This window comes from Hyla sarda, chromosome 7 (genome assembly GCF_029499605.1).
Source record: "Hyla sarda isolate aHylSar1 chromosome 7, aHylSar1.hap1, whole genome shotgun sequence".
In the NCBI taxonomy this organism is placed as follows: domain Eukaryota; kingdom Metazoa; phylum Chordata; class Amphibia; order Anura; family Hylidae; genus Hyla; species Hyla sarda.
The window spans coordinates 87,098,643-87,110,746 of NC_079195.1; the positions used below are offsets into that span (position 1 = coordinate 87,098,643).

Consider the following 12,104-nt stretch of genomic DNA (forward strand, 5'->3'; position numbering starts at 1 on the left):
CCTTAATGCTCATCTCAAAATTAAAGTACAAGTTCTCCAAAATTTAAAATTATATAGAGTGCAATAAAGTGCAGTATGAGGAGGGTAAAAAACGTTTGGTAACATTATAAAAGGCCCACATTAGATCTGAGTTAATTCATGACATAATCTTGGGTGGTCTCATGTAATTGTATAATAAAAACATGCACCCCCCCCAAACTTTGTTTGGAATGGCTGTTTTGGGAGGTTTAATCATTGAGGGATAGATTGTGGTAACCAAATAGGAAATGAGAGCCTTCTACCTTAAAAGAGTACTTCATTGGAAAACTTTATTATTATTTTTTTTTTTTTATAAATTAACTGGTGCCAGAAAGTTAAACAGATTTGTAAATTATACAACACAAAAAGAGAAACATAGCCGCACATCCACCATTTGTATTAGCAGATTTGTAAATTACCTCTGTTACAAAATCCTTATCCTTCCAGTACTGATCAGCGGCTGTTATGAACCACAGGAAGTTTTTTTATTTTAAAATTTCCTTTCTGCCTGACCACAGTGCTCTCTGCTGACACCTCTGTCCATTTTAGGAACTGTCCAGAGCAGGATAGGTTTTCTATGGGGATTTGCTCATACTCTGGCAGCTTCTGACATGAACAGAGGTGTCAGCAGAGAGCATTGTGGTCAGACAGAAGGGAAATTCAAAGAGAAAAGTATTGGAAGGATTAAGATTTTTTAATAGACGTAATTTACAAATCTGTTTAACTTTCTGGCAGTTGGTTTAAAAAAATAAAAAATAAATGTTTTCCAGTGGAGTACCCTATTAACTTTACTCAAGTTTTTCAATGCTATATGAACTGTTTATTTATTTTTTTTTTTTTTACAGTTTTCTCAAATCATTGGTTTCATGCCTAGGACTTAAACCAAAATACATAATATACACTGTTTTCATACAAGTATTTACTATGTAAAACCCATGCACCTTGTTTCCAAATTATAACATTCACATCAAGATTTCTCTATCCGACCTGAGTACACGATTTTTATAACTTAAAATTGTATGAAATCGTATATAAAGTCGGATCCATTGACCTCCATTAAAAAATCGGATCCATTACACACATCCGATTTGATCCGCATCAGATTTCACACGATTTTTGTTTGGGTCTGAAATCAGGGTTGACCACGATTTCAGACCTGAACAAAAATCGTGTGAAATCGTATACGGATCAAATCGGATGTGTGTAATGGATCCGATTTTTTAATGGAGGTCAATGGATCCGACTTTATATACGATTTCATACAATGTACTCAGATCGGATGGAGAAATTGGAGAAATCGTGATGTGAATGCAGCCTTACAAAGAGGAAAAAGGGCCAAATTATAAAGATTTACAATGGATCCCCCTGTAAACAATACCATAAGTATGTTTTGCAACAATTAAGTTTTTTGCTTTTACCTATCATGAGATGTGTCTTGTGTGACACCTTAGCAGTGAGACCTTTTTGAAGGCCATCAGTTGAGGCTGAACCAGTTGATATTAATTTGCACTGACACAGGGCTGGATTGCTTTTTAAATACTGATAGATTGTAGCTGTTGTCTTAGCTTTCCATGCCTTTTTTGCACCTTCCTTTCTTTGTGTGTTCAATATTTTTTCCTGTGTTTACATTTTTACACAACTTAATTTCTGAGCTTATTCTGGTTTCTTTATCATGGATTATTTGAGTTGTTAATATCTGGTGACTTAGCATCTATTAAAATACATTTAGTGAGAAAATAGGTGATGTGATCAATACTTATTTCACCCACTGTATATACTAAAGGCTGGATGTTTGTGCAATAACTTTCATTCTTAAAAAAAATAAATAATAATAATAATAATTAATGCAGAGCTGGCCAATGCCAGAAACTACAAACATCTTGCTTTGTGAACTAAATGCATTTGGGTGCTGACGCTTCCACAATCTGCAAAATAAAAGCATGTCTGTCACTGCTGACATTTAGTTACATTGTTCCCAGAAGAATGAGTTTGCTTCTGCCATGCAAAAAGTTAGAGTACCTGTCACCAAATAAGACTTAATACAGTGTTCCTTGTGTAATTAGCAGACATGTTTCCATTCACTTGCTTTTAAAATTATCAACATAAATATGTTTGAAATGGCCACTAGGTGGCTCTGTTCTGTTCTCTGCCACAACTAATAGTGAGTTTGGTCTCCTCCCGGCCTGGCAGGAGACCAAACTCAGGAAGTGTTTCTGTGCACTGAGCTTGATTGACAGGTGCACAGAAAGTGAAAGCTCCACTGATTCTCACCGAAAGCTACACAGAGCCTCACTAAAGCTGCACAGACAAAGCTACACAAAGCCTCACTGACAGCTACAAGAGCCTGAGTTCTTCTATTCATCACAGCACTGCAAAGATGTGAGGGTGGAAGTTGTCCCCCAGCAGGCTTCAGTGATGTCATGCCTGCTGGGAAACTCCCACTTTCTCGTGCTTGGAGATTGCACTATGCGAGCAAGAAGAACAGCAAGATACACAGCTTTTTAAAGCTCTTAAATTTTTTTAAGGAAGGAAGGGGTGTTCGGAGTAGTTAGGGAACATAGCCTGAGTTAGTTTAGAAAAGTTTATTTGGTGACAGGTACTCTAATGACGGCCACTGTGTTATTAACATAGTAACATAGTTTGTAAGGTTGAAAAAAAAAAAACCCACAAGAGTCCATCGAGTTCAACCTGAAACCCTACTGTGTTGATCCAGAGGAAGGCAACCCCCACACGAGGCTAATGCCAATTGCCCCATGACAAGGAAAGATTCCTTCCCAACCCCAATATGGCGATCAGAATAAATCCCTGGATCAACATTCTATCCCCATAAATATAGTATACATAACCATCCTCATAAATATAGTATACATAACCTCTTATGTTATTACTCTCTCACTTTGCAGTGGTTGCTAATTTATTAAGTGCGACTTTTCTTAAAAAGGAAACAAGTTGGTCACAATTTGACGCAAAAATACACCAAACCAGACCTGGCTTACAAAACTGGCTGTGGAGAGCATTTAAATTTTTTTTTTTTTTGCAAGGGAGTAAAAAGTCACAAAATCATTCAAAGGGGTGTTCTTACATGATTTATTATTTATTTATTTTTATTTTTTGCTTACGTGCCAAATTTATCAACCCCCAATTGATATAATGATAAATATGTTGTACGTAAGCAAAATCAAAGAAAAAAAATTATTGACTTCAAAAACACTTTCTAAAAGGCACAATGGTACTGTCCCCCAATGTCACTACTGCTAACACAAACAAAAATCATTCTGAGATTTCTGTTTGTTGGATTGTAATGACTTTACCTCCATTTAGTTTTTTCATTGCTGCAGAAAAGGTTGTTACATGTTCTGAATTACAATAAATATATATAACAAAACATCAAACAAGTGGGGGTTATAAATTTATTTTCTTGAAAATAACACGATTAGTTAAAAACTCCATTTTACTGGTCACAATCCACATTTAATTAAAAAAAAAAAGTAAAAAACAAAAACATTTTCGGCCCCCACCCCCCTGAATGAAATACAAATCTGTATCTGTTCTACATTTACAGATAACGTCACTCTTAAGGCACAACATAAAAGTAACAATGACCAGGCTGAACGTAATCTGGCAAACACTTGTCATTTTTTGGATAAAGATAGAAAAAAAAAAAAAAAGACAGAAGGATTCTCTAGAAGTTTATTGTACATACAATGTATGTTCTGATTACTCTTGCAGTACCTTTGGGTGATATTGAATATTCCTGTGCCACACCCTGTCACATCAAACTATAATCAAAGAACAAGTCACAGAATTTAAACAAAACAATACTACATAGAGGGAAACACTTCATAAAATGATAAAAAGTTTCAATACCCATATGTGATTTATTAAAATGTGGGATTCAAAAAAAGATCCATATGGCATAAAATGCTTTATAGTATATAGTATTAACACCACAAATTTGTAACAGGAAGTGGTTCACCAAATGTAGTGTGCAAAGCCCCAAAACCACCATTCAATAGTGACTTATTAGAAATCAATAGTTATTTTATTGCTGCACTGAATATGCCCATAAATGTAACTCTGTGCAGCAAAAGAAAAAAAATAAATTTATATATATATATTTTATATCTAAAAAGAAAAACAAAAAAAAAAAAACATTCCCTTTGTGTGCAAATAGTCATGTGGCAAGTTAATTAAGAAAACATTTATTGGCGTGATAGTAAGTGGCCTGTAGACCGTACCATGCTTTCAGACCCTTAAGGTGCCACTAATCAAGAGCACTTGTCCAGGTGGAATGTCTCACTGCTGGTGTAGCACTACATGTAGAGCTTTAAGGCTTTATGTGGAAAGATGATTAACTACCTTCTTAATTTTACAGTCCAAGCAAAATTTACAGTACATGCAATTTGTAGTTCTCTGAAAATATAACCCGGCTGTCCCTTTTTGGTAGCACATTGAGACATTATGACACCAAGGCAATGTGTGACCTCAGTCATGATCAGTGTCACATGGCATAACTCCAGGCTTCCTCCAGGTTTCACAGTATAAAAGTGATGGACGTGGTTGATGGTGTATTATTCAACTATTCACTATTGCCATAGAAAGAGTATCCCCATTTGGCACTGCCTAAGGGAACTATGTTAGTGGCTTGTATTGCTTATTGAAATAAGAGGCCATAGGACAAGGAGATGGATGTTATCTGTGGCATAAATGAAAGGAAAACTGTCACATGTTTTCTCCTGCACTATCCACAGGTAGTGATGGATAGTGCGGGAGACACCAATTCCAATGAGCCTTACCTTGTCTGAATCCGCCCGGCCGTTCGCTCGCAATTGTAGTTTTATTCTATGTGTATATCTTGCTGTAACCAGCACGGGCGGGGCTTCTGCAGCTTAACTGGCACTGACGTCAGCGCCGCTTATGAATATTCATCAGCGGCGCTGACGTCAGTGCCAGTTAAGCTGCAGAAGCCCCACCCGTGCCAGTTACAGACAGATTTCCACATATAATAAAACTACGATTGCGGGTGAACAGCCGGGAAGATCCGGGCAAGGTAGGGTTCATTGGGATCAGTGTCTCCCGCACTATCCATCAGTACCTGTGGATAGTCGGGAGAAAACATGTGACAGCTTTCCTTTAATGTAATTACATGCATTATTCATCTCCTGCTTAGTTTGCATTGTCATTCTGGGGATGAGTGCAAAGAGAAGAAGTTCTAGCTACAAAGTCCACCCTGGTCCTTTCATCTGTTACAGTGAACTTGTTTCATTGTAAGCGTTCAGAGAATATTAAATAACAGAATAATAATAAAAAAAATGTGTCTCATCTACCAGTAATTGCCAAATGGTTCTCAGTTTCCAGCTTACATTGGCATCATAGAAATACTTCACAATACTTACAGAGGATGAATTGTTGCTGCTGTAAATGGATCAGGTTATGTTGTGATAAGTGATAACAGTTTACATGGAGGAAGAGGAGAGAATGAAGTTTCCACAGGAGACACAGTTAGGAGGATGTAAAGTGCAGAAATGTCTGATTATTACTACTACGGCGTACTAGAAAATTCCTTCACAATAAAACCATTATGTCATGCCCTCGAAGATCTGAGAGATTAATTCTTCATTCAGTAAAGGTAAAATTTCAGTGCATACAATATAGTTATACATAAAATACTAAAACATAAAACCATTAAACTTTTCTTTTTCCTGCTATTGCATTTCGGTCCAGTCTACATAGTCAAAAAAATACACATATCCCACATTTGGTGTTCTGAACAAGTACTTGTGTGAACACTTTGCTTTGGTCCGTGGTACCTTGACGTTAAAGTGCTGATGGAATAAAAAAAAATGTAAAAAAAATGAATATGTAACTGTTTGTCCGCAGGTCAACCATGATTTTTCTGCACTTATGATCAAGAGATCTTGCTGACTGCTACCAGCGACCACTGACACTGGCAATGTCTGTGTGATACTGGCGTGGAAGCCTCCCACTTGCTCCTCCCTCCAAGAAGGAAGATCGGATATTGGTTGGCTCAAACAACTTTCTTCTGTTTTTATTCAGTTCTGAAAGTAAAGTAAATAAGTTTATTTAAAAATTGAATAATGAAATATAATCCCATATTATATCAGAAATTAAGGCAATGGTAAGACACTCTATATATATATATATATATATATATATATATATTAAAAAGAATTCTCAATGTTTACTCCTTGATATATGATCAACTGTAGTAAAGGGACTTCTGAAGGTATCATTGTCTTAAAGCATACCAATCAGATCCAACAAAAACAAATTTTCTTTTTTTATATATAACTCAGTACCTAATCCTGACCATGTACATCTAATTTTTATGTGTCTAGCACCTTTATTTATTTTTTTTATTACACTTAATTTAGCTCACTAGTCTGAATTCCTGTCAAAGGGAGGGGGCGTGGCCTCACTGTACAGGTCTCCTCCCCCCTCCCTCAGTATGCTGTCTGCTCACATCTCCCCTAGCATTAGCAAAACTACAACTCCCAGCTTGTCCTCACTGACAGTAGAGGGACACAAGCTGACAGTGGGAGGATTTTTCCTCCAGCTGTAAGCCCTGCGCTCACAGCTGTCAATCAAGGAAGTGTGTCCATGACCTAGGTGATGATGCATGGACACAGCAGGACTAGTATGTGTCCAACCAGGCAGGGGGCGCAGTTGTTTGACTTCTCTATCAGTATAAATAATGAAAATTTTCTAATTAAACAGGGGTCCTCAAACTTTTTAAACGGGGGGCGGGGGGGGGGGGGGGCAGTTCACGGTCCCTCAGACCGTTTGAGGGCCGGACTATAGATAACAAAACATGAACAAATTCCTATGCACACTTATATATCTTATTAGTGGACTACCACTTTAAGTACGCAGCACAGTTCCCCCCCACATTAGGTTGGCAGTATAGATCCCCCCACATTAGGTTGTAGTTCCGACACATTAGGGTTGGCAGTACAGTTCCCCCACATTAGGGTTGGCAGTACAGTTCCCCCACATTAGGGTTGGCAGTACAGTTCCCCCACATTAGGGTTGGCAGTACAGTTCCCCCACATTAGGGTTGGCAGTACAGTTCCCCCACATTAGGGTTGGCAGTACAGTTCCCCCACATTAGGGTTGGCAGTACAGTTCCCCCACATTAGGGTTGGCAGTACAGTTCCCCCACATTAGGGTTGGCAGTACAGTTCCCCCACATTAGGGTTGGCAGTACAGTTCCCCCACATTAGGGTTGGCAGTACAGTTCCCCCACATTAGGGTTGGCAGTACAGTTCCCCCACATTAGGTGCAGTATAATGTTCCCCCCACATTAGGTGCAGTATAATGTTCCCCCACATTAAGTGCAGCATGTTCCCCCACATTAAGTGCAGCATGTTCCCCCACATTAAGTGCAGCATGTTCCCCCACATTAGGTGCAGCATGTTCCCCCACATTAGGTGCAGCATAGCTCCCCCACATTAGGTGCAGCATAGCTCCCCCACATTAGGTGCAGCATAGATCCCCCAAATTAGGTGCAGCAAAGATCTCCCAAATTAGGTGCAGCAAAGATCCCCCAAATGAGGTGCAGTATAGATCCCCCAAATTAGGTGCAGTATAGCTCCCCCAAATTAGGTGCAGTATAGCTCCCCCAAATTAGGTGCAGTATAGCTCCCCCATTAGGTGCAGTATGTTCCCCCACATTAGGTGCAGTATGTTCCCCCACATTAGGTGCAGTATGTTCCCCACATTAGGTGCAGTATGTTCCCCCACATTAGGTGCAGTATGTTCCCCCACATTAGGTGCAGTATGTTCCCCCCCCAGACATACAGCCTCCATCCATACAGTGTATGGCTGAAGGCTGTATGCCTGTGTTCTGCCCCACTTCAGTGCTCCGACCACCGCTCCTCCGGTCCGAACATAGCAGTAAGTTCCAGGACCGAAGGAGCGGTGGTCGGAGCACCGAAGCTGACGTGCCCCCCACATCCAGCGCACATCCTCATCGCTGCTCCGCTCCGTTGCTATGGGTGCACGCACGGCGTAAGAGACGTCCCTGCGTGCGCCACCTTCCCGATGGCCCCTGCGTTTTTAAAGTAAACATGGGTCCTCCGAGAGCGCATCCCTGTGTCCCGAAAACATCTTAGGGAACCAGGGATGTCCCAGGCAGTGGCGGGCCAGATAAGGCCAGCGAGCCGTAGTTGGAGGACCCCTGCTTTACAACATATAAAAAGTTTTTGTATCTGACAGTGCCCATTTAAAGCCCTCAGCTAAAGAAACATTTTTTAGAAGACTATTTTAGGGCCATTCCTCTCTATCCTGCATGATAAAGAATTACTATTATCCAATCCCCCTGGCTTCAGTTAATTTACCTTAAAAGGTTTAGCTTTAAAACCTACTGTTCATAGGAGATTACTATAATTTTTCAACAGTACATGATGGCATATACTGTAGTTAGGATGTTTTATCCATTACTGATCAATAGGGGGGCCTGAGTGCCAGTAACTCCACACTGACCGTGAGCACTACTTTCATGCAATAGCAAATGGCAAGGACTGCCAAAGTGAAGGCAAAATGGTGAGGGCAACACAGATCCAAGAGACCAAACTCCTATTAATAATAACTTCCTAGTAATATGCCATAATATTTTATGGTAAGACAACATTTTAAAACTACAAAACACCATTAACACAAACTCATTTTGTAGGTAATGGCTTTCAGGTAATTTATCTCCATGAAAGGTCACTTCTCATCCACCCCAATACTTCTGTCTTTCTAGGTACTGTACAATAAATTTGAAAGCCCACTACAGGTACGGAAGAGTCAGAACATCACACCATACTGGAAAAATTTTACAAGACTAAGGGCATAACTGCCAAACTCACATGGATCCTTTGCCACTATTTGCATAATGCCTATCATATTATCCAAATAAAATAAAAGTTAAGATGCACTCACTGCAGAGCTGAGACTGTTGCGTCTGGATGTCCGGTAACGGGTAGCTGGGTCATGGCATAGGAGCTGGTATTGTGTGGCGCTCGGAGGCCTCCGAGCGCCAAACGATACCAGCGCCTATGCCGTGACCCGGCTACCCGTTAGCGGACATCCAGACGCAACAGCCTCAGCTCTGCGGTGAGTGCACCTACATTTTCTTTGGTTGTTGTATTTGATGCTTCATATCTATGTACGTGCACCCCGCAGAAGACTCCCATTGGACCTTGCTATACGCATCATTAGGTGATATAGTTCTCTATGTGTGCTCTCCCTACATTTCTATCTTGGAATTTGGCATAAAATAAAAGTGAACTTAAGTAGCATATTACCCGAGATAGCCAGCAGCATTTTCCTTCGTGCACCAAATGTCGTTATGCCAAGCTCCTTTAAGTCCTGATCGGTCAATGTGAGAAATGTCTGTAGATCAATCTAGAGCAGCAATAATAAAATGATTATGGTTGCTGAACTATATAAATCGATAGGATTCTATTGTACCTTTTTACCGGACAGTAAACCCTAGACAGATTAATATGATCAGTTATCAGGAGTGGAGAAAAAGGAGTAATATCCTGAAGACAATGCAAATGTTGCATTTTGTACTCGCACATCAGGCAAGAGGGATCAGCAAGCCAAACAATTAAGGTTGCAATTCTTTCTGATCATGAAAACAATTACATTTAGTGCAGTTCCTCCTTTAGGCAAGCATATAATCATATGGCTGCACCAGACACACCCTGGAAAGGTCTTGTTTCAGCTCAGCCAGGAAAATAATTTGTCCCCTGGTTAACACCATAAGTTTACATCCAACAATCATTTGAATGCATGAAACATGTCATTTTCAAGTGAAACAGAACCAGATTTCTACTTGGAAAAACCTACAATATTTGGTCAAATCAAGTCTATTATGTTTAAGACTAGAGGTATGAAGTCTGTGGTTTCCAAACCAAATAGACTCTCTTTTTGTTAAAGCTCAGAAATATTTTGGGCAGATCAAGCATATTTTTTATTTCAAGCATAACTGTATTGTACGTGTCCAGGTGTGATCTCTACCATGGAGCGCAAGAAAAGAGGAACAAAGTTACACATTAAAATCAGTAACGCAGATTTACCAACAATTAATAAAGTGGTTGATAACTTTCCCAGATCTACTCTTGCTAAATATTTGATAATGGATTGGTTTAGTCTAAATCTGATTACTAAGCAAGAGTAAAAAGTTTAACCAATTAGGTAAAAAATGTCTTCAAAGAGCAAAAACTATTGAAAAAACAATTACTTGAAAGAAATTTTTTTTTTTTTTTTTCCATTTGAGTAGTAGTTAACTTGTTTTTATATTATTATAACTGATATGATCAGAAAACCAAATATTATTCTCTTTATATTTATAATACAGTATGTAAATTGTGGCAGACCATAAAGCCCAGATTATCCATGGAGTTTTGCACTTTTTTTTTAATTCAACAATAGGAGACTAGTTTTGCTACCTTCTGGAAAGAACAACATTAAAAATTAGGAAAACATTGCAGTTAACCCAGTATAATCTTCCTATGTCAAACTCAACAGATGAAGGAATGGTAGATATAAGGAGGCCTTGTTTAGTGGACACCTATGGAAACTGGAGATTTTTTTTAACCATGCAGTTCCATTATACTGTCACAGCAGACTAATTGTTATTCAAAACTTCAGTCTCAAGCAAGAGTTAAATCACGGTGTAAATCTTACAATGCTTAAAACTCAACATGTCACAACTTTTTGGGACTCCATATATGTATGATACAAGACAAAAAAGATTTCATTCAGCTGTGGCTAGGTGAACATTCACATTACAGAACTAAAATAAAATTTACAGCAATTTCCTAATTATGCTTTGTCTGTGCCATGTCCCTGCATACCCTATAGTGTTTGTATTCTGAGGGGGTACATTATAACACCCAGTTTCCACTCTCCATAATTTATGTACATCTGCATTCCCAATAACAGTATGCAGTCATAAGAGAACAATTTGGCTAACTGTTTAAATAGGGGTAGTATGACAATGAAAAAGATTCCTTAACGCCTCTGTTTTGAGGACTGGAGGGATAACAATTGCAGATTTACTAATATCTGACAAGATCAATATATTTTAATTCTGTTATGACTTTCAATGAGGTCATAAGAAACAACGACACACATAACCAGATTATCTACTGCCAGAAACAGGCTTAACGTTCCAGTGTCTCTACATAAACATATCACAGTGGGTTAAAATTGATCCAGAGCACATCTTGATAGCAGCAACAAAAGATGTTGATATTCATGAACCACAAGCTACAGTCATGGCCGTAAATGTTGGCACCCCTGAAATTTTTCTAGAAAATTAAGTATTTCTCACAGAATAGGATTGCAGTAACACGTTTTACATACTAAAGGTATGGAGGAAAAAATGAAAGTGCAAAAACGGAAAAACCCCTGGGTCCTTAAGGCGTTAAATGAAATGCTATGGCAGGGGACCCTTGAGGACCCCACTGCTGACACAGACATAAAAAAAAACAAGGCTACATTTTGCCAAAATGAACTTGAGAAAGCCAAAATCCTTCTGGGAAAAAGTCTTGTGGACAGATGAGACCAAGATAGAGCTTTTCGGTAAAGGACATCATTCTACTGTTTACCGAAAACCAAATGAGGCCTACAAAGAAAAGAACACAGTACCTACAGTGAAATATGGTGGAGGTTCAATGATGATTTGGGTTTGTTTTGCTGTCTCTGGCACTGGGTGCCTTGAATGTGTGCAAAGGGAAAAAGAGAAAAAAAGGGATACGCGCCCCTAGTGTAATATGACGAGAATAAACAGTAATTCAATGATAAGCGATTTTACACTCACCATATAGGGTTGTGCTGGGAGCACAACACCTCAGTAGACGTCTGGTTTTATGATGCTCAGATCTGCAGCCGTAGCTTGTCCGGACTCAGGGACACTGGTCCGGTAGATAATGCTTGGAAAGATAAAATTAAAGTTTTCAGGCGCTGATCAGATGCAGTACGTAAGTAAGGACCCAAAGTTAATGTCCAAAAGGGTTGTTTATTAGCACAAACGTAAAGCGTTTCCGGTCCGGAATGGACCCTTCGTC

General features: G+C 39.1%; 1 protein-coding gene across 8 annotated transcripts in view; it reads right to left on the reverse strand.

Annotated features, from left to right (window-relative positions):
- Window positions 1-5,097: 5,097 nt before the first annotated feature.
- The window catches only part of BICC1 (BicC family RNA binding protein 1), a 272,447-nt gene continuing 265,440 nt past the window's right edge, over window positions 5,098-12,104 (reverse strand). For 7 of the 8 annotated variants that reach the window (XM_056529937.1, XM_056529940.1, XM_056529936.1 and 4 more), the window contains 2 exons: window positions 9,330-9,429; window positions 5,098-6,077 (listed from right to left, as the gene is read on the reverse strand). In XM_056529937.1, coding sequence (XP_056385912.1) covers window positions 5,947-6,077; window positions 9,330-9,429 — 231 coding nt within the window. In that variant the 3' untranslated portion in view covers window positions 5,098-5,946. The remainder of the gene's footprint in view (window positions 6,078-9,329; window positions 9,430-12,104) is intronic. The other variant, XM_056529941.1, reaches the window with a different exon arrangement.